The sequence below is a fragment of the Micropterus dolomieu genome, linkage group LG02 (assembly GCF_021292245.1).
Source record: "Micropterus dolomieu isolate WLL.071019.BEF.003 ecotype Adirondacks linkage group LG02, ASM2129224v1, whole genome shotgun sequence".
In the NCBI taxonomy this organism is placed as follows: domain Eukaryota; kingdom Metazoa; phylum Chordata; class Actinopteri; order Centrarchiformes; family Centrarchidae; genus Micropterus; species Micropterus dolomieu.
The window spans coordinates 18,742,566-18,765,485 of NC_060151.1; the positions used below are offsets into that span (position 1 = coordinate 18,742,566).

Sequence of the window (22,920 nt, forward strand, 5' to 3'; positions counted from 1 at the left end):
AAGAAGAACAAGGAGTCCTGGAAATTATGGTTTGGCCACCATAGAGCCCTGATCTCAACATCATCGCTTCTGGGATGACATGAAGCGAGAGAAGCAACTGAGGCTGCCTAAATCCACAGAATGTTGGGTAGTTCTCCAAGATGTTTAGGCCAACCTACCTGTTGAGTTCAAAAACAGCTGTTCTGAAGGCAAATGGTGGTCACACCAAATATTGATTTGATTTAGATTTTTCTTATGTTCACTCACTTTGCATTTTGTTAATTGATAAATAGAATTTTAAAGCATTATTACTTCACAGCATCTTTTCCACACACAGTGCGGTATATTAATCTAAAATTGGGCCATTCTGCATAATGAATACTTTCACTTTAGGCACTTTAAGTACATTTTGATATAAATACTTTAAATCTTATACTTAAGTAACATTTTGAATGCAGGACTTTTACTTGTAGTATTAACCTACCCTGGAGTAATTCTGGGAATGAGAATTACAATAGCTGATAGGTTTGGGGAATATTGCAGACTTTCAGACACCAAGTGGGCTTTTCTGTTTGATACAATAAAAATGTGCACTGTAGGGGAAATCCTTCTGTTAAGACAATGTGGCGTCATCTTGTGGGGGGAAAAAAACCTGTTAAATCACACAAAGTCTTTACACAGAAGTGCCAGCAGAGGGAAACCCAGACCCACAAATGGCTACGCTGGGGCCAGGTTAACTTTTCTCAAGCAGTAATATTTAGTATCCTGGTACCTGTAGTCTTGTCTCTCCTCCTTTATCTGGCAGGGATGCACATTGGCTCTTTCTTGTTGCTGGGAAAGCACTATCTGAAAAAATCATGCTGTTTAATATGGTGATAAGAGTTTGGTTTGCTCCCTCATTGTGCACCATCACAACAGCTTTAAGCGATTCAAATATTTGCTGATGTGAACAAGAAGAAACACACACACTTCTAGGCTAGTATCTTTCACATAAACATGCATGTCCTCTGCTATTGGTGACATTTGCGGAGAGGAGCCCCCTCATGCCAAGCTTTTGGCAAGGCAGGGACGTGCTAAATGAACGGCCTTGCTGACGGGGAATGGCAACATTAATTGTACAGCGGGGCTGTGGTCGGAGAACTGGGGCAGGCACCTGCTGCCGAAGTGGGTGAAGATGAAGAATGCTGTCCTAGATTGCCCACCAGCTCACCTTAACCCAACCCGCCGAATTAATCAACTCTTCAGAGGCCATCGGGTTTGTCTGGGGCAGGCATCTGAGGAGGGAGGGGAGTCTGTTTTAAGGCACAGGTCACACAGACCTGTAGGAGCTTCCTCCATTTAAGAGAAGAACAGTGCGCGCTGCAGTGTTGCAGATTCACTGGGGTTTAGTATTGCCCTGCAGGACTGAGTGGTAAGATGTAGCTTGTCTTCAGCCATCTGTCTCTTTGTCTCTGCATGTTCTCTCAGGAGATGCGTTGTGAACGTGCTGGGGTTGAGACGCTGCTGAGGAGGGTGATGTTTGATGAGGTGCGCTGAGACGGGGGGGGGGGGGGGGGGGGGGGGGGGGGGGGGGGGGGGGGGCGTTTTAGGAGGCCCATGGGGAGCACAGATGACTAACTCACTACTCTTCCTAATCTAGGACAAGCACACCTAGACATCCTTCATGACTCTAATGTTTTACTCGTGTCGGGCCAAAAATATGTCCACCGAGGTTAGCCAAAGTGGGTCGCCCAACGGCTTTTTTTGGATCACAGAAAAAGAAATCGTGCCATCTAAATGATCGCTGTCTTCTAAAACCCACCCTGGACGGCAAAAAGCCTTCCCCGCCAGTTTATTTTTACAAGTATCAAAGTGGGTCAATGACGCCACAGAATATGACAAAAACCCAATTTCAACAGTGTTTAAAAGCCTCCAAAGACAGAGTGGTAGTGCTTAAAATCCTTTTCCAAACATTTTTATTGGTCTTATAGAAAATAAAGTAAGCTGTATCAACAAACATACAATATATACATCAATAACTTAGACACCTCAGAGAATCACGTTTAAATCCACAGTTGTTACTGTATATATGAATACATAGTACTTATCTACAGATTGCAAAAAGTACAATAATTTAATTTATAAATAGTTACAATTAACTATTGTCTGTTTTCCATACAAAGTACTGCAATATTTTATTACAACCCATACAGAAAAATAACAAAAACAGATTATTTACTTTGTATTACTTTGCTTTAGTCAGATTTTTATACCTTTGAAACACAGAGGAAAAAACCTGCACAGTCAACTTGTTTACAAAGCATAATTTCATGAAAAAAGCCAACTTCTTGAGAGCTATCAAATTCAACTGCCACACAAGTGCTGTTATGTACCCTCTCTAAAAAACATACAAAGAAAGAAAGAAAAATAAAAAAAGCCATAACCAATTAAAAATTAAATCTGCAGAACAAATTACAGTGTTAAGATCAATTTCAAATACACACCCAACACATGATGAGAACAGAAATGCTGTGGATGATGCGACAGCAAACAACGAGCATTAATGACTGGTGTAGCAGCAGAGGAACCTCAAACGTACAAAACACGCACGCGCGCACAAACAGGCATACCAAAGAAAACTAAATATTGCAAGTGGCCCTTGTGACAGAATCTATTGTAGCATCCATTTCACTCAACAAACATTTATATAATAGCAATATCTTTCAGTCAGATATCCAAAACCCAAATTATGGATCAGGTAATTCAGCTAATTTAAGACCAGAGTAATTAGTGAGTAAGGCTTGAGTGCAACTGTCCCACGATTCCTTTTAAAACACTGTACACCGTTACAGTTTTAACATGTTAGCTCGTATAAACAAGGGCCAATTGCTTTTCCATTTAGGGATTTCAAAATCTGAGGGCAAAAAAAAAAAAAAAATTAAAACTACAAAACAGCAAGAAGAATGAGTCAATAACAGACTATAGTCACTTTGACAATATTGATTACTCTTACATCTACTCTTTCACACCTTTCCACTGAGTTGCATATTAAGGGTCACTTTTTCACAATGGTCATTAATACCTACTGTAGCTACATATTATACACCTGTAATGTGTGAGAAAGAGACTCGTCATCTCTAGCGGAGATTGAGAGATTGGTCGACGGTGCCACTCGAACACCTTTTTAAAAAGACACTTGACACGAAAAAAGATTCACTCCACAAGACTGCCACAGCAATAAGGACGCCAACATCAATACTGGGCTATGTCAAGAGTCAAGATATATATTTTTCCCACAGTTAACCAGTCAATGTAGATAGCGAAGCGTGTTGACAAAGTGAGGAGAGGACAGTATAACCAGCACCCAGGACTCCGGCATGGAGTTTTGCTGAGGCGTCATTTTGAGACTTGACTGTGGACACTAGAAGACATTCTGACCAGCAGGAGAGTGAGATCTGGATGAAGTGCATTCTGATAATGTCTTTACGCAACTACTTTCACCTTGAGGTGTATAACTCCTTCACTGTTAAAATTCCTTTTAGAGGCCCAGGAGTGTTATGCGACACTTGGCACTGAAGGAGCGCTGCTGGCAGCTGCTGTTGATTGTAATTCTACGTGGTGGTGCTGTGTCTCTTTCTGAGTGTGGATTGAAGCCCTTTATGACATGCTTATTATAAAAATAATAATAAAAAAAAACTTTGAAGAGAGAAAAGAAAAAAAAACGAATAGAGCTGCCATCCCCTGCCTCCCCCTCTTCTTACCTAGAATGGTTTGTTCATTTTTTAGAGTGACCTGTTTTGTCCTGAGCAAAACAAGCAGGAGCTTAGTGCATACAAACCCTCAGCCGAAACCCTACCGCTTTTAATCTGAAAATCTGAAGACCAGTGGGTGAGTGATGCTGCACCATTTGGCGGTTGCCTTTTTAAGTTCATTGATGCAATATTATTGTTTATGTAGAAGTTTCTCAACAACATTTGGAGAGAAAAAAAAAACATGATCACAGGTAATCTCTAAAATTGTTCTGTTAAATTCACATTTAGTCTGTCGAAAGGGTTATTCCTATCTATTCCTGCGATCTAATTCAGACCAATTAAATAGCTGGAACGAATACAATAATGAAATCTTCCCAACAAGGTCGTCAGTTACTTTCAGGTTACAGAGGATGTATTCAAAGGGCATCCAGCACCAGGCAACCATTACTTGGATTCTGCAATGACAGTGTCACTTTAAGAAGCTTCAGGTTAAAAAGTCTTTTGAGTTAATGTTCACTAACGCCACTTCGCCCAATTCTGTCTTTCCATGGCTCAACGTGGTAAACTCTCAATGACAATATGATTTGTAACTAACACCAAGGAAGCGGAGGATATCACAGATGCCAATACGCACAAAGACAATTGACCTTGTTTACACCACCTAGTTTAGCTCTACAGATTTGTTTTAAATAGCACAGCATTGACATCTATACAGTGAACGACACTGCCAACTTGTCACTTACACGTCACATCACGCGCTACCCCACAGTACGCGCCTAGTCACTAGAAAAAAGCTATCAGACTTCAATAGTAAGCCACTTTCGGTACAATTGCAAAAAAGATGTCACAGGATTTTTTTTGTTTGTTTGTTTGTTTTCTTCATCTGTATTTCTATAAACAATGGAAGGTAATCTACCTAGTAATAAAAACCAAGAACTCAACATTAGACAAAGTTTTCTACACCTTAACAATTCAAACAGTAAAGCTTGTGTAAAGATTTTTCTTTTGGAAATATCTGACGGCCCTGTCAACAAGTAATTACAAAAAAATGTAATATATATTTTTTAAACAAAACGACTTGAACATATTTTTTCTCTATGAGCAAAAAATTATGTTTCAAAATGCTTGTGGATTTCACTGTCCCCACAAAACACGAGGATATTACTGTTATAACATTCAGGTTTTCAGATATCTTAGAAGAATCTTGTCATATTGGAATGGCACTCAGCTCCGGAACAATATCATTGTTTCATTCAAGAGCTGCTGATCACTTTTAACGCTTCCACTTAAACCATAAATATGCAAGACCTCTTTGTATTTTCAGTGCATACATATATTATTGCATCTACCAGTCATGTTGATAATGACAAGTTCATTAAAGCCTGTCACCGACACATAAACAGAAATAAATGCTAGATTCGGCAGCATTCTTTCATGCTTATATTCCTGACAGACGACCAACAGAAATCACAAATTTGACTCATTTTCTAGTTTTGGGTTAGTCAGGCTGTTTTGAAGACATCTGTAGCATCCACACCAAGAGTTTGTGACCATTTGTTATCCATCCCAATTTCAGTCAGTGCATAATAACAAGCAAAGGGGGTAATAGTGATTGTGTTGTGGAATGGGCGAGTCTGTAATTTATTATTTTACTGGTTGTGATAAGTTGTGAGACTGCACAAATGCCAATTCGTAGGACGGAAAAAAACTTAAGAGCTCACTCTTAAAGAAACAGACACATCACATTGTATACCTTATCAAAAAATCAGCAACCTATTAACAGTCTGAATTTGTCACTTGTACCCAGTATTAAATGAAATGTTTCAGTATTGCCAATGTTCTTCAAAAACCAACTGTGATCTCCTACATCGCACAATTTGATTGTGTCACCCTAAAGCACAATTTGTCTGTTGACAGGCACAGACTGCTGAGTCATACTTTGAGAGTGATTTTGGGAAGCATATTGTTAGTGTTTGTGATCGGGGGTTAAAACTGAGAACTTCCACAGGTAATCCTGCGCCATGTTACAATGCACTGACTAGTCTTGAAAAACTTCATTCTGCCCTTTTCTGCTACTACGACCTAGCCTCCGTTTTGGATTTGACGATGGTGATGACGCTGGTGGCAGCTACTTTACCAGGGATGAGGGGCCCTATGACAGACGCCATAGGTCCCCTGGCAGAGGTGACGGGGTTGCGGGCTACAGTCCTGGCAAAGCTCTGGAGGGCCTCGTACTTTGAACGCAAAGCATCCAGCTCCACCTTCATACTGGCATTCTCTGTGGCCAGCTTGTCCACTTCCTGCTGCAGCTGAGCCTTTTGCTTCTCCAGCTCCTCTTTCTGGGTGACACGCTTCACCCGGCAGCTGGCGGCATAGCCCCGGTTCTTCAGGGTACGTCGCCGCTGCTTCAGCTGAAGGATCTCCTCCTTCGTGAGGCCCCGTAGATGCTGGTTCAGCTCCCGCACCGACATGGTCACCAGCTCGTCATCGGTCAGGCTGGTGCCATTTTCTCCTGGCTCCCGCTTCACCTGGGGATGAGGATTAGTTATTGTTGATCTTTACATTGGAATACACAATTATTCATACTTAGACAAAATTCTATTCTGCGTCATACATGCAAATCACCTTCAAGGCCTTGTTTCCCTTGTTTGTGGTAGTCATGCCACAAGAGCCGCGTCCACTTGTACTGCTGGTCGGTCTGTGGGTAAGAAAAGTCACCATCAGTATATAGAACAATACCAGCAGAGAAAAGCTTGGAGGAAGAACATTTCTGTGAAATAAGCAATAATGTAGTTCTGGCAAACAAGCTACAGCATGACTAAGTCCTTCAAAAAACACAAGGCACAAAGTGGGTCAAGGACTTCACACTTCTTTGTAAGCGATGCCAAGTCCCTTGAGTGAGTGATACCTGGACTATTACTGCACCTGTCACTGGGAACAAATTGGTGGTATGTGTCTTGGTGGTATATATTCCGCCTCCCCCCTCCAATATACTCTAACTTGAACTATAAACTCTCACTTGAATTCTGCAGTGCATTCAAACTGTGGCATGGCAAGTCACAAGGAGGATGACATTTAGTTGGCTGGCAGCAATTCTAAATGATTTCTTGGAAAACAAAACTCGTGAGAAGTCACTTTCGTTAAGTGCAGCCTCTGAGAGCAGCAGCAGCAGATGACGCGTGGTGGACTAAAACAAAGCCTTTCAGCCTTCCTACTGTGCATGAGACCTCAGCTTAAATATACTCACAGAGGGGACGCAGCTTTCATCTACTGTACCAGCTATTCCCGTCTAGACACTCACACCTGTCTGCTAGATTTGGCCAGTGTGCCACTACAATCCCATAAATCAATGAATAAGGGATGTTCGCTGTAACTACTGCAGCCACCATCCAGAGTAACTGGGCTGCACCGCAGTTGATTCACATCAGTACTGAGGGAACACCAAGAGAAGCTGTGGAGGTGAAAAATCTAACCAACTGGTTTTAAAACAGACAGAAGGTTTGGTGCCTTCTACCCCTACCGTGCGAGCTCTGTCACAGGATAAGTTTGCACACACACACACACACAGTTGTGGCCCTGGGTGCTTTACACTACACACGGTAAATGCTGTGTCAGCGACACAGGCACCCGCCACAGCCAGCCCTGCCAGCCCATTGCCTCTGTAAGCTGATTTACACAGCCCAGCAGTGTTTCTGCTGAGCACATAAACAAATGCATGTGGGCTCTTACAACTTTTTCAGCATCAAAACAGGAAACAAAAGAACCCCCCCCATCCCCCCAAAAAAATTCCTAAAAAGAACTACTGTCAGTGTGTGTGCATGTGTTTACAGCCTACACACCCACTAAGCTACTCATCATGTATATGCATGATGTGCAGAGAACCTCGGAGAGGAAAAAAAAAAAAAAGAAATAGCAAAACAGAAAAGAAAGGAAGAGATGAATCGTAGCTCTGAAGTGCACTAAGATGGCCAGGATATCTCCATGGCAACAAAAGGGTGCTACAGGTGGACCGGTCACCTGAGCCAAACAGGGACAGACAGACGCTTGTTAAAAATGACCTGAATACGACACTATCACACAGGCTGGGGACATAACATGAGGTCAGGCTGTGACTCGCATTCTTGATGCTTTCACTTGAAAAAGTCCTTTGGCTCCTCATAAAACGGCAATGTTTCCCTGAGCTGCAGATGCCCATATAAAAATAAAAAAAAAGAAACCTTTCACAATTCTGCAGAGGACTTTTTAAATGTGATACTTTCATCCCTGTTGGGCTGGCTATGAATAGCTGACTGATAGTAACACCTACCTTTCACCGGCCTTTGTGGTGACTCATTTCCAGTAAGCATTTGGACCACAGATGCAAAACATAATGGGATAATGGTCTGCCTGATGATGCACAGATAATGGACAAATAGATGGGAAAGTACTCCACTAATAGCTACTGGGATGAGAACAGGAAAAAAAAAAAGGCAGCGTCTTCCAAATTTCATATAAGCCTATCATTTTCCTCTCAGCCGCCTAGACCCAACATTGTTCAAAAAAAACAGTCAGTCTTGAAAATGCAGAGAGATGGCACATTGTCCGAGGCTGAAGAGGCATATTCTGCCACACAGCTGTGTAGGGAAACATAGCAGGCATGGCCTGGCACGGCTGAAAGCTCACCATATGACACAGTGGAAGGGCTGCGCCCAGGCTGCAGCCCTCCAGCACCGGCTGCTGCCAACAGACGGCTACCAATGACAGGGCATGGCAGTGCAACACAGACAAGGTCCAATGCACAGCTGCTCTCTTCCACTACCAGGCATGTCATACCTCACACAGACAAAGAAGGCATGCTCACCCAAACATGGAGGGAGGAAAAGAAAGGGAAAAACACACCTGTAATTTTCAAAAGAAAGCTGACAGGAAAAATTTAAGACTTGCAGCACTGATTTGATTGCAACAGAATGCCCATTTGACGTTCACCCACTTAACAGTGGCAATCATGGACAGCAGACACCGGTGTCTCCCTCGCACACATGTATCACCCCCTTTTAATAATTTCAGGTCTTTTGTGTGTGCCTTAGCTTGGCTGTAGAGGTGGGAAGCAAGCACAGGGGACACGGATGTCTTTGTAGGTGCTTGCTGAATTTTTATGAATCGCCTGGAAGAACGCTGACAAATCAGAGCTGATTGCTTGTGGAGGAGAGACATCACACCCACAGGAAATAGAAATCGCTGAGTGTGGTCACCCAGAGAAAGGGAAGAAGGAGGGGATGGTGAGAGAGAGAGAGACGGACAGAGAGAGCGAGAGAGGGAAAAGAAGGTGAGAAGAAAAGAGAGAGAGAAAGAGAGAGCAACCAGCCTTCTGAAAAATGCACGCTCGACACATTTAGAGGATCTTGAGAAGAACAGGTTGAGGAGGGAAAAAAAAAAGACAACAAAAAAAACCACTGATCTCAGCAAGGACCAAAACCAAGGTGCCAATTAGGAAGTTGTGAAGTTGAACTAACACGACGCGAGCAACCCAGCCAACCTTCAAAAGCTGTCTGTGTTCATCTAAATCTATAGAGGACAGCTCGCGAAGGTGGGGTCGGCTTAGGTTGAGACTTAAAGGGGGAGTGGGGGGTGGGATAAATGCTGATGTGACATGATAGGTCCGGCCTTGAGCCCGTGTCATGCTTTAATGATCTCATCCCCTCCAGAGGATCTCTCCATGGGGGCTGCCAAGGATGGACACCATTAGCTAGGGGACCATTGTTGAGGGGGGAACCGAGGCTACAGCATCCACGCACTGCGTCCCCCTGATGAATATTTATCACTCTGTCATTCGCTGCCTAAGGTGGGGGTGGGAAGCTGAATAAAGATGCTCAAGGGGGTAAATCTGCAAGGATACATCCATGGCTCTTCCATCAACGGCTGTCTCAAAATGGCGGTGGACTGGTGGGGGAGGAAAAGTGGGGAGGGGATTTCTGGTACTGGAGGTGGCATGCGTGGTGTTTCAGAGCTGCAGGGAGAGCCAGCTCCACTTGACAGCAGTGTAACAAGATTATCAGGGCCATAAGAGCAAACAAAAAACCCCAGCAACCTGCCTCAGAATCCAGATTACGACAGCGTTCGCTCTCTGAATACCAAACGTGGCTGGGGAGGACTGATGGGGGGGGGGACGCAGACTTTGCTGAGACATGACAGTGGATTGCATATCACGCAACTAATCACATGCACATGTATCCACGCGGAGACGGATCACCAAAACCTACACAAGCACATATAAATTTTACTTGTCATGATCAATTCTTGGAAAGAAAGCGTCCGAGCACTTGGCACTGGCAGCTTGCTAATGAAGAGAATAAAACTAGACAGTGGAGGTGCATGCTGATGAAAGCGCAGGCAGCGTCCAACAATGGCAACTCTAGGTCTGTGAAACTAACAGCTGAACATCATCTCGCACCAAACAATGCATTTCACTCACGCACAATGCGGCTCATTTTGCTCATATGACTAGTTTAAAATTTATTGACTTGTAGTGCAGCCAAGAGGAGAGACATAGGAAGCTACGGCCCAAAGGTAAATTTGGTTTTTAGACAATAGAATGGTTTAGCACCGTTTTCAACCCATTGTCTTTGCAAAAAACCTGCACATCTTAGACGATTAACACAACACAAAAGAAGCGAGCTGGATGTGAAGTCAGTATGATCACCTATTCAGTTTCCTTGATCAATAATGTATGAGACTTGTAGCCTCTCACTCCATTACCATGGACTCTCCATAGGAAATAGAAAGATGATAACCACAAAGATACTGAAAAGCACATGATAAGTGTGTGAAAAATTAATGTCAGCACTTTCTCATTATGCTTTGGCTCATTAAGTTGTGCTTTGTGCTTATTTGTTTTCTTGTCCACTTGCTTTATCAGGGTTGAGATGCTTAATGTAGCCAGCCAACCTTATCACCCTGTATGCCATATATAGCCATTCTCACCACTTAATGCCTGATCAGAGCTACTACTTTTACTCCCTCCCTTCTTCTAGTTCGGAGTTGAAAAGATTGCCTAGATATTCAGATCTAATCATTCCTCCCTTCAGCTGAGTGAAGTCTATTATCAAGTGAGGCTGCATGTGTTGGGCGCCATTTAACTGCAAATTAAAAATCAGACTCATCTGATAGCTCTGGAAGAGTTACTGGAAGACTGGCAGAAACTTGTGTATGGAGAAAACAGTGTGCGAGTGCGTCTGTGAGAGAGAAAGGTACGATGGGAAGAGGGGAGGGAAGCTATTAACTACTAAGTATTCAGAGCGTGAAATAAGAGTGACAAAAAGTGGGAGAGGGGAAATCATTCAGCAGCTTTCAAAGGGAAATGTGATACGCTTGTAGTAGAGGGGGAAATACTAAGCCAATACGTTTGACCAGTGGAGGTTCAGGGCAATGCCAAAATAGCAGTTAACCAAAATCGTATGCCTGCCTTTTGGAAAGACTGTCCCCTAAAATAAATACAGTATGACTTTACTGTTGTGAGCAACTGTCTGTACGCTGTCCTACTATTGTTTTCACCTGAAAATGCTAGATGAATAGAGAGATGCTGAAGAGGACAGTTAATCAAAACGCTATAATCAAAATGAATAGAAATCAGAGAAGAAAAAACCCCCCAACATTCTGAAAAGAAATTTGGGACTGATATTTTATCCAAAGATTTTTGTGCCTTTTTAACAAATAAGGTTAAAGACGATTCGAAAAAGACGGACTGATTTTCTACCTGCTATATGATAAAACCAGGGAGAAATTGTGTGGGTGCTTATGATTAGACTCTGGCCTTATTTACTAGCACCTAAACCTGGGCCAGGAGCTATATTTCAAATTTTACACAGCACTGCATTTTAAGCAGGACCAGGGTAAATGTTCAGTCCAATTAGGGCTGGGCGATATGGCCAAAAATATTATCACTATAAAAAAAAAATTAATAATTTTATATTGATAATTGTCATGATAAATGTCAAATCATTATTTCTTTCAAGTTTAAAGGTTGATTATTGTTCCTGAGTGACAGATTGAAAAAAGATAGACAGATAATTAATTTTGGTTTTGAACTACTTTGGACCACATAACAAATCTAAGGTAGAACATTCAAAACAATTATGATAAAAATCTATTTTTCACCAAAAATGCATGAGTAAAATGAGTAGCTTTTCCTCAAAAAAATAAATAAATAAATAAAACTTCCACAGAAAAAGAAGATAAAGTCCTGATTTGTTCGTAATTCAAATGAATTAAATCTACCATATGTTGAACATTTGTCATATTGTCATTATGGAAAATTAAATTGCAATTATTATCATTATGGTTTTATTGCCCAGCTGTAAGTCCAATATGAAATAATAATATAAAATGACAGCACAACTGACAACCCTCACCTTTTTTAATATTTGTTTTGTAGTACCATTATTTTTGTTGACAATGTAAAGTGATTTAAAAAATCATAAATAGTTTAAAAACACGGCCAGAATTTTAGTTTAAAACAGTCAAATAATTAATTATTATTAACAGAATATGAACAAATAGAAGATGTATTTGTATTGAGTTGCAGAGTTATCTACTGAATTTAGCATGCTAACAAGCTAGCACCAGCCTGTCCTGTCTCATAATACCACTTTGTATCTCAAGAGGCAATACTCTTATAGTAGGAGCTCAGATTAGTTAGATGTGAAAACACTCGCCTGGCTAATAGGTCCGCTAAGTTAGCTGCACATGGCTAACTGAGGAAACTAGCTAATGACGGATAGAGCGCATCTCCTGCCATGATATACTGCCCCCTAGTTTTTGGGAGTATCAATTTGATAGCTGAAGAGTAGTCTCAATTCTTACGCACAAAAATGCTTCACTCATAGACTCACCTTTCAGGATTAAGACAAATGGTTTTAGGCTAATAACTGTGCAGTAGAATTTGTAGTAATTCTGTTTTTAATGCTTGTCAGAATTTGTCAATATTGCTCTATTTACTATCAATAGCAAAGGTATAAAGTATTTTTCTTCTGTAGATATTCTGTAACTTTTTTGTAGTTCCCCAATATTCAAATATTTTTTCTACATAGGTTATATACATGCCTGAATACTGATTATTTGTCACAATGTAATAATAGATAACATAACACCATAACATAATGTACTACGATAAACGCTGGCTTTGAAACAGTCTCATATGGAACATAGCAGGTCATACCATGGAGAAGAGCATGTGGTGCATTTACGTCTGGAATTTGCATCCAGTTCATGTGGTTTAGTGAAAGTGAAAACATGAATCACCACCCTCAAGGGGTTTTCAGTGATAATGTGAAGCTTATTTAAAGGTACTCGGGTTAGACTGGTTTGCATTAACTAGTGTTTCGATACATACAGAATCTATTTCCAAGCTCGGTTGCTGCTGTTTACTCTCCGAGCGCTTCTGTTAGTAGAAGCAGTATGACAGGAGAAGAGACTTCATTGGCCTTCCACAGTATCTGCCTGGAGGACTTGATTAAACAGGAAGAGAATAGCTCTTGATACTTCGGCCTTGTGCTGGCAGAGGAAGTAAGGGTTGCAGGCAACCCACACACTGGCAAAATATCCAGGAGCTTTACCACACTCGTTGCATACATATAAAATGCATATTGCATTGACCTAACAGCTACTACAGAGCATGTGCAGAATAAAAGACTAAAAGGGGAACATTTTAATGCTATTTAAAGTAAAACAATAGGGAAATAATTCATGTCTTTGAGTGGTATCACTGCACAGCTATGGTTTGAGGTGGATTCTCTTCAATTGAAACACCACACTGTGATAACGCCATCAAACAAACCGAGCTCAGCAGCATCACTGAATAAATAAAAAAAAAAAAAAAAAATGAAAACAAATGTATCAACTTGTTTTTTTTTCCTGTGGAGTGCTTTGATTCAAATACAGTCAGTTAGTCAGAGTTATTACCTGAGAGTAACAGAGATGCTAATTCCTATTAATAAACACTGCCACCGCTCAGTTCAAATTATGCCAAGTGATTGATGATGTCTGCCTACAGGACATCTGATGGAGCCTCACACGAGAATAAAACACATCGCAGTCGCGTCACTCCACAATACAGTCTGAAATAATGACCATGTGTTCAGTATCAAGAATGTTAACTCAAGTTTTCCTCAGCTGATCGCTGCAATCTGGGAAGTTCTCAATGTAACCCTCCTCTTGGTTTCTCGCATATATTTTAGCCTGAAGTAAAGCTCAGAATACTGGAACAAATCATGAAGGTAATCACATATCAAAGAATGTGGAAGAGCGGAAAAAAAGACAGCAAAATGGCCTAACGGTTAAAAACATTATGTTGTAAGAGCAAGGTCACGAGTTTGATCCCCACAGCACCCAGTGTCTACCCATAGACGAGCTGGAATATTATGTCTGGCGCAAAAAAACTGAACCCCAACATGCTCACTCTTTGTGCCACAGGAGCTGTAGCTAAATAACTGAATAAATGTCAAATAAATATCTACATGTTGTATTCAACAATAGAGATTGCCCTTCTTATTGATTTTATTTTTGTCACTTTGATTTTGTTTTTTTATAATTAAATACATTATACGTTTATAAAATTAGATGATTGTCATTTTTGTCCCATGGTGTCAGTAAAAAACATACGAATGCTGGATCCCCCCACATGTACAGCATAATTTAATCAGGTAGAATACAAATATAGTAGGCATTTATTTGGGAAACCCACAGTCATTTACAAAGAATCAGTCAAGAACCATTACAGATAGTACTAATGGCATTTTAATGATCTGCCTGAGCTCTTTTCTAATGTGGGTTATACACTGCTTCTCTTAGAACAAGGTCTCACTATCTTTAACCTCCTTAGAAAATGTTATACATATCCAACCCAGAACACATCAGAACATGGGGAGAACGGTCTAATTTTGTCTTCTGAAACTCTCAAAAATGCTTGGAAACTGTTGATTTCTTTCCCTGTGTTCCTCTACTAGCTTCATTTTGACTTACAAGTTAGGGTACAGTTTAAATCGCTTGTTTTTAATGTCAGTTCACCACTGATGTCTCAAAACACTAATCAGCCGAGATAAAAGTAGGTTACATGAAAAACGGCAGCCAGTGCACGGCTCTATGCTTCTGCTCTCCATGTTCTGTCCGATATTAGCTAATCTAAATTATGAACACACAGAGAGCAGTAATGAACATGCCAAGTCGAACTCAAGTTCCAAACAGAAATTCATCAAACACACTTGCTACTCTGTCTGGATGAAAGCATTACTTTGAGAAGTGGAGAGGGCATATCGCAATGCTAAGCAATCATAATCCACGCTACACTTGCAAGAGGTTTCATCACCAGCATTCCCTCCGTATTGCAAAAACGTGTGTGTGTGTGTGTGTGTGTGTGTGTGTGTGTGTGTGTGTGTGTGTGTGTGTGTGTGTGTGTGTGTGTGTGGGGGGGGGGGGTTATATTGATCTTTTCCTCCCTTCCTTCCAGGCATTCCCATTTCCCTGTGCAGCTTAAGCAGCACTTTTGTGGACAAATCCCACATTTGTGTTCCTTTCTGCAGGCTATTAATTGTCCTGAATAGGCGCAACTACTCCCAAGGCACAGCTGTGTTGGCCATACAGAGGTGTTGGTGGCCAGACTGTACTCTGCGCTGTGTAAAGTCTTGCCTCGTGTTTCATCAACCTCAAATATCCTCTTCTACCCTCCACCGCCTGCCCATTCTGAGCAACGCCACTGGGTATGAGCTGTGCACTCGGTTCACCTCTGTGGTATCCAGCCTTATTTTATCTTCGCTACCTCAATGCAAGAGGCGATAAATCTCAGAGCTGATCTCCATCACTCCCTGCCTCCATCCACACACCACTGCCAGCCCCATCGGGCTCTTACATGGGCCCTCATCTGTTCTTGTTACCTGCAGAGAAAAGGCAGAGATGGGCATTACGCTTTATTGCAAAGCCGAGCTTCTGATAGAGCTGGCCTGTCTGCTAAACACACTTCAATGCCCTGCTCGCATGAACAGAGATGATGAAATAAGTTGGATATCTGAGCAAGAACGGGCAACTTCTATCTGTTTAGCCCTGCCTATATATGCTCAACAGTTTCCAAGGTGACTTTTCAAATTGCACAGAGATTCTCCATGGATAATTCATTACCTGCCCTCCATAAGCGTGTACTCTAATAGGCAGCAAATTTCATCATGTCACACACACACACACACACACACACACACACACACGAGCATCTGCCAAGCAAAAATTAAAAGCAACAAAGTGCTATACTGCATTAAATATGCCACAAGAACGCAGGTAATATATAGCATTTAGCTACTATTCAATAACAAAAATAAAAAGGCATTTACAGCACACCACACATCCAAAATACCTATTCCCTGCAACAGCATTTTAATTTAAATACCACCTAAATTGGATGTTGTTTTCAACTTCCCATACATCCCATAATTACACATGACCCAATTTAAACAGCCACTCGTTGCAGGACTCCATTATAACAACACAGGCATAATATATTGCTTATCATGCATTTTTAAATGGATTTGACATCGCAGTTGACACTTGAGCACTTAGTGTAAATGTACTCAACACCGCCGTCTCTTGATGCACACATCTTGACAGCGCTGCAATAAAATGTACATTCTCAGCTGAATGTAGATGAGGCTATTGATAAATGCATGATGGTCATCACTTGATGCTCAGGGCTTGATGACTGACTTGCACGACAGATCAGCACCATTTTTGAGCCATCTCCCTAATAACGGCGGCTCGGTGATAAACATCGACCCTTATCCACTGAGCAGACCTTTGTCCGGTGGTGCCATGTTTCGGGGTGGATTCTGAGAACGTCTAAATACATCATTGTGATGATTCAGCACGATAAAAATACAGCGGCTTGTTTGTTGGCTCTGATAATAAAACAATACTGTGGTTGGTTGTGATATTAAAGCCAAAGACGGCAGGCTCGGTTTGGCATTGCCTTTGTTACAATTTAACCAGTGGTTAAATGAATTGTCACTTCAGGTGAACCAATTCATCGCGAAACGATGGTTTTACAAGCATTTCCTAAAAGATTTAAAATAATAATAATAACGCATGCATGCGATTAAAGCCAACGCACTGATCAGATTTAACAATCACGTTCATTATTATGTCAGGAATGTCATGAGAAAATATTGCAAACCAACCTGATCTCGCTATACCGCTGCCTCGGCTTGCTCCTGCTCCTTTTCACAACGAGGTGATGAAGCAGCAGGTTTGAACAGCGAGAAGCGCATGAGTTGACAAACCAGCAAAGAAGCGCTGCGATACAGCTGGACACGCGACGCTTTGACAAACTATTTATCAAAAAAAAGCAGCCTAGTTACAGTTTTTGACATTCCGCGACTCGATCTGCAGCCTCTCAACGCCTGCTTGCGATAGTGACAAACAACTCCCCCGCCTACAAAACAAGCAAGCGAGGAAATCCCCGTGCTCAGCCTTCCTACTATAACCGTAGCATTATGGCACCGCGAGCGATTCCTCAACTGGGGAAATCACTGTTTACAACGGAAAGCGACGGGCTAGCTGGCTGTCGCGCGACATCAACCCCAAAATCTGAATGACATGTTTTTACTCGCCGCTCAGGAGTGTGTACAAAAGATTAGCTGCCATCTCAGCATAGTAGAAGCCCGGCTATAGTCAGTTCCCGACCACCACACAAGCATTTCCGGTATGTGCTTTCAAAATAAACTTATTACCAGCGCTTCAGTAATGCGGGAACTCTTAGTTTAAAATCCCAATTCTGGCTTAAAGCGGGCTAACTTGACGAGGATAGATGCAAGAAGCTATGTATGCTAGCCCGTGAAGCTAGCCGCAGCCAGCTTGTCAGTGGCGAGGCGACGGCATGCACACTCAGCATAACAACACCGACTCTGTTTGGTTTACAGACCCACCTGACTAAAAAGAATGACGCTCTCTGAAGTTGCTGCTGTCAAGGTGCTCTTCTTAAACCGTCACGAAGGTGACCAAACATCAGAGGTACAGTTAAATTTCAGTTTCACTGACAGAAGCGACAGCGTTTCCAAATGCCAGCTCGTGCTCTCCTTGTTGATTCCTTTCTCTTGTATCGGAGCCAGACGTCACCGTGTTTGGTCACGTGCCTCCATTCATGAAGGATCTGCTTTCCTCGCAAGAAAAAAAACAACAACAAATTTTAACCAAAAATATACCATCTATTGTTACATTGTGGCTGCTAATACCCGTTAGAGGGACTGGGGAAAACAGTACTGCTTGCCAACGCGCATTGCACAATAAATCACATCCACAGAGTGTGTTTTCTATATTTAATAATAAAATGTTTTGGAAAGATCCTCAGGTTCATTGCATCATAAAATATAGCATTTATCACATTTTTTTTAAAGAAAAGTTTAAGTAGTAGAATATAAAAAAAAACCAAACATAATATTGAAACTGCATAAATACAAGTTGAACCCATCATACCACTCCCAGAAGAACATGGTGCAGAGTTTACTGCTTCACAACAAAGTGTATACCACTGAAGTGCATTGTTATTTAGTAATCCTAACTTAACCTAACCCACCTACCACCAGAAATGAGATTTAGAAAGTCATAGCAACCACAGAAATTGATATTACTATTCTAGTCCACTAACTGACTGAGAGAAATGATATGACAGTAAAGGAGTCAAAATGTGCCATTTCCAAATGTGGGGGATCACTTCTTTTTGGTCCTGGAGTCACTGCTGTTGAACATACTGATCCCACGAGATCTGACTCCAACACCTTCTGCAGTCACTCCTGGCTGCTGCAACACTTTGTCCAGAGTCGTCTTCTTTATGGCAGCTGGGGAGATTTTCTCTTGGTCTGCCAAAAACTGAAGTTCCCTTTTTAGAGAAGGGCAAGAACACAGAGACATTTACAACATAGTATGACACATACATATTTAGCACAACATAGCATATTAGCTTATTTTTAATCTTATCACTAGGTAATTAGTAACCAGAGAAGGACAAACTCATTGTAAGATTATTTGCATACAGCTCCATCTACTGTCTGAATTACAAACTTCAAAAAGAAATATTTCAACCTTTGGCTATTTGATTAAGACAATTAACTTAAAAGCATTTCCTTGTGTATCCCCATGATAGGAAATATGATTTGTTGGTTTGTTTTTCCTCAAACTTTCCTTGTCAACTTACCTAGTCCTAACACATGAGGCCTCTACAGCGTTGATCAGGAGGCTGCGGAAGCCACCACTCTCCATGACATGCAAGGCGTGGATGGTGGCGCCCCCTGGTGAACACACATTGTCCTTGAGCTGCCCAGGGTGTTGCTCTGAGTCCAACAGCATTCGAGCAGCTCCCTTCCAAGAAACACAAAGTAGATCCACATTAGACTAACACAGTATTGATTATGTCATATCCAACGTGTATTTCTGATCCAAGTATTGTATATTCAGACTGTGTCTTGAACTAACATCTGGCAAAACTGCATCTGAATTTATAGATTTTACAAGGACAATGAACATGAAACTGTTTACATCTGAATGGAAATGTGCCAGAGTGAGTCAAGACTGAGTCACTGCCATATGCATCACCTTGTGAGGATTTTATAAGGGTCCTATGTACAAAGACAAAGCAGCCATCAGTACACAGTAAAGTTTGGAAAACCTTAATTAAAACCACCAAAGTACAGTAACACAACGAAACCGGAACCAAAAAAACATCCAAGAAAGCACTTATATGAAACACATTAATGTGTTAAAAAGATAAAAGCTAATACCAGCAAAGCTTGGGCTCCAAGGCGTACAGCCAGTCTCCTAGGCAGGCCCATTTTCACTCCACCATCAGCAAGAGCATCTACAGCTGTAAACGCCTGAAGACGCCACAGTCATAATTGTTAGGACGACGGCACGAGGGAAAACAATCCAACACATACACAGTTTTCACAATTGCAACAGGCAAGGCAAAACTGGGAAACACACTCGACATTATATAAAAAGACTCACATAAGCAGGGCCGCTGCCGCTGAGGCCGGTGACAGCATCAATCAGGTCCTCTTCCACCTCAGTGCAGTATCCTACACTGGCCATCAGCTGCTCCAGAAGCTTCCCATCCTCCACCTTTGCATGAGTGCCTGTTGCGTACACAGTGGCCCCCTCTCGCACCACCACTGGAGTGTTGGTCATGCAACGCATTACCTTTGGATCAATGCAATACTGCTGCAGCTTCTGTAAGAGATAACAATCTGTTAAATGATAGGTTGGGCTGAGAAGATTGTTTATACTGTTTGTTTTTTTTACTTTAATGAACTACTGTGGATCAAAAGTTTATATTGCAAGTCACGAGAACAGTTGACATTTTACTTGCTTTTGTCTGCCGTATAATATAACCAATTCCAAGGAAGTTGGGACATTGTGTAAAACGTAAATAAAACCAGAATACATTCATTTGCAAATCCTTTTCAACCTATATTCAATTTAATAAAATACAAAGACAAGATATTTAAATGTTCAAACTGATAAAACTTTATTCCATCCATCGGAATACTCAACCTAGCCTGCACGTTTTTGGACGGTGGGAGGAAGTCGGAGAACCCACGCAGACACGAGAACATGCAAACTCCACACAGAAAGGCCAGGGCAACCGGGGTTTGAACCCACAACCTTCTTGCTGTGAGGCGACAGTGCTAACCACCGCACCACCGTGCCACCATCTGAGATTTATTATCCTAAAATTGTGCAACATTATAGATTAAATAATGTATTTTCCTGGTGAGGATGCAAAGTTGAGTGATACAGTTTTCTACAGGTTATTTGACTTTAGTAGATGAGTGACAATGACTGCATCTCCCTGCTGGGCATCATACCCACATTACTGGTGCCACACTAGATCACCTATATACACCTCAAGGTTAATTACTGTAGATGCACTAATGCTTTAACGATGAATTAAGTACTGAGTGGAAAAACATGCTTGATTTTGTCAGTACTCTCTGTTCAGACAGTAACATGGGAGGACAGAGGGCTATCACTTGCCTTCTCTATAGAGCTGATGGTGACTCCTGCAGCACAGGACACAATAAGGTGACGATCTTCAATGTCTGGTCCAATCTCATCCAGCACAAAAGGAATGATGTGTGGCTTCACAGCCAGGAAGAGAACATCACTTTTGTTCACTGTCTCTTTGTTGCTGGTGGTCAAACTCACACCCAATTTCTGTAAAAGACATCTTTTAGTCCTTCACTGGGCAGAAGTATAGCCTACAGAGCAATTCGTTAGATGCAAGCATGACATTGAAAACAAACATATTTGTAATTAAACAGAATCACTGATGGAATACAGTACTGATATCCATCCCTACTTATATACACCCACCCGCAGTGCCTGCACAGTGGGGAGATCTGTGTCTGGGGAGCTGGCTGTGATTCTGTGGGTGGCAATGACGCCTTAAAGGGGAAACATGTCCAAAAATCATTTCAGTGTGCAATCAACATACATCAACACAAGTCAAACCTGAATTATACATACAAGTGAGTCAAAACTCACCTGCAGCCGTGAAGCCTCTCACCAGAGCGTGCGCCAGCTGGCCCGCTCCTATGAAACCCACACTCATTCTACCTGCGTGTGTGAGTTAACAGGGTTGGAAACATCAGGCTACTTACTTTACATAGCCTAAACATTAACTTTAGCAGGGGTGAATCCATTTTAAGTCAAACTCGGGGTTTGCAGCTTGTTGCCTCTTTACAGCTCTGGGAACGTTGTGCTTTCGTAGTAAACAAACTCTTACTTCCTTATTAAGCGAAGCAAACGACATTTTTGAGCACACGGCGGCGGTAGCCATGTTGCTGTGTAGTAAATCTAACACGGAGTAAAAGACCTACGAATGAACTAAAGAGCCTCTAAATTAGCCGACCAAAACAGCAGCCGCTGAACTGAAACACATACACTTACCTAAATGTACAACACTGTCAACGCGCCCTAGCTGTCTCTCTCTTTACTGTAGGCTACCTGTGGAGAGAAATTTGACTGACAAGCGAGAAAGCTAGTGAGCTTGCATGTGTAGTCAACGTGTAACACGTTTGACCAATCACAGTGGCATTAGCAAATAGCTTTGGGGTGGGCTCTCCCAGTTCGTCGGGATCATAGAACACCGGCTGGTAGGTATAAAAGATTAAAAGGCATTGAAGAGACTAGTAGGAATGGAGACAGACAGGTTGAGCCAACATGTAACCAATTACCAGCCTAGATAACTAACCTAGCAGTGTATCCATTGAACAACTAATTTAACGTTTTATATTGCTTTATCTTGTTAATTTATGTAAACCTAATACACTTCACATTGATTGCAGACTTACTTTCACTAAATGTTTTGTAAAGCTCAAGGTTGCCCGGAAGTGTGACAAAGGTTTTTCAGTGTTTTTCAAATGTGTTTTTCAAACACTGTACAGGTAACATACCATAAATTACTCGGGTGCATTATCAAATATTGAAATATGCTAATTTGATTTAATCAGGCTATGAATCAAATGCCATCATCTTTCACAATCAACATAAGTGTACCAATTTCAATTTTAATCTGAACCTTTGCCAACAGAAATGACTTCACTGGAGGGGCCTTTGTCTTCTGAAAGTTGAGAATAAAAGGTTCACATATCATTTAAGACCTGTTTTATACCTGTAAATGATGCAGAATTCAAAAAGACCAGCAAGACATACTCTTTGATATTTTATTAAACATGGAACATGTCAGAAACATAGCAAAAGAAGAAATATTACACTACTCTGATTGTGCTTATCCTAAATTATCAATGTAATACTTTAATACTGTTTTTACTGAATTTTCTTACAAAAATTCATGTTTCAGAAACGTTTAACCTTAGTGACTAAGCCTAATAATCTTGAACTTTTAGCATTATATGTATAAAAATTGGGGAAAACACAGCAAAATGGCTCGAAAGCCAAAATCAAAAGCTATGTTCAGTGTATACTGTAGACTTAACATATGCTACACATGTCTATTTTAGTGTTTAAATACCTTTCAATACATAAGACATACATTAATACATAAATAAATTGTTCAGCCTCTGTAAGTCTGACAGACATAACACTGTTGTTGATGTTTCAAAACATTATCTTTTACTCCCATAGGTCTGTCCTGCATGACATTTGAAGCAGAGGGATGTATTTGGTGCTTCCCAGGGTCCTC

At 41.4% G+C, this 22,920-nt stretch overlaps 2 protein-coding genes across 6 annotated transcripts; both read right to left on the reverse strand.

The window, feature by feature from the left end:
* Positions 1-1,917: 1,917 nt before the first annotated feature.
* LOC123959354 (transcription factor MafG) lies at positions 1,918-17,895 on the reverse strand. 4 transcript variants are annotated; one of them, XM_046033352.1, is made up of 4 exons: positions 17,648-17,895; positions 15,499-15,613; positions 6,336-6,408; positions 1,918-6,238 (listed from the first exon to the last, which is right to left on the reverse strand). In XM_046033352.1, exons 3-4 carry the CDS (start codon positions 6,369-6,371, stop codon positions 5,786-5,788), a joined length of 489 nt encoding a protein of 162 aa, XP_045889308.1. In that variant the 5' UTR covers positions 6,372-6,408; positions 15,499-15,613; positions 17,648-17,895; the 3' UTR covers positions 1,918-5,785. The 4 variants fall into 4 exon arrangements, with proteins under 4 accessions (XP_045889308.1, XP_045889324.1, XP_045889317.1 ...); XM_046033368.1 differs by lacking the exon at positions 17,648-17,895 and adding an exon at positions 16,901-17,601; XM_046033361.1 differs by lacking the exon at positions 15,499-15,613.
* Positions 17,896-18,023: 128 nt separating this feature from the next.
* LOC123959349 (pyrroline-5-carboxylate reductase 1, mitochondrial-like) lies at positions 18,024-21,813 on the reverse strand. 2 transcript variants are annotated; one of them, XM_046033338.1, is made up of 9 exons: positions 21,666-21,813; positions 21,261-21,332; positions 21,090-21,160; positions 20,751-20,930; positions 19,722-19,943; positions 19,496-19,588; positions 19,311-19,333; positions 18,913-19,076; positions 18,455-18,597 (listed from the first exon to the last, which is right to left on the reverse strand). In XM_046033338.1, the coding sequence occupies exons 2-8, from the start codon at positions 21,325-21,327 to the stop codon at positions 18,947-18,949; spliced, it is 786 nt and encodes a 261-aa protein (XP_045889294.1). In that variant the 5' UTR covers positions 21,328-21,332; positions 21,666-21,813; the 3' UTR covers positions 18,455-18,597; positions 18,913-18,946. The 2 variants fall into 2 exon arrangements, with proteins under 2 accessions (XP_045889286.1, XP_045889294.1); XM_046033330.1 differs by lacking the exon at positions 19,311-19,333 and having other exon boundaries at positions 18,024-18,597; positions 21,666-21,811.
* Between the last annotated feature and the right edge of the window lie 1,107 nt (positions 21,814-22,920).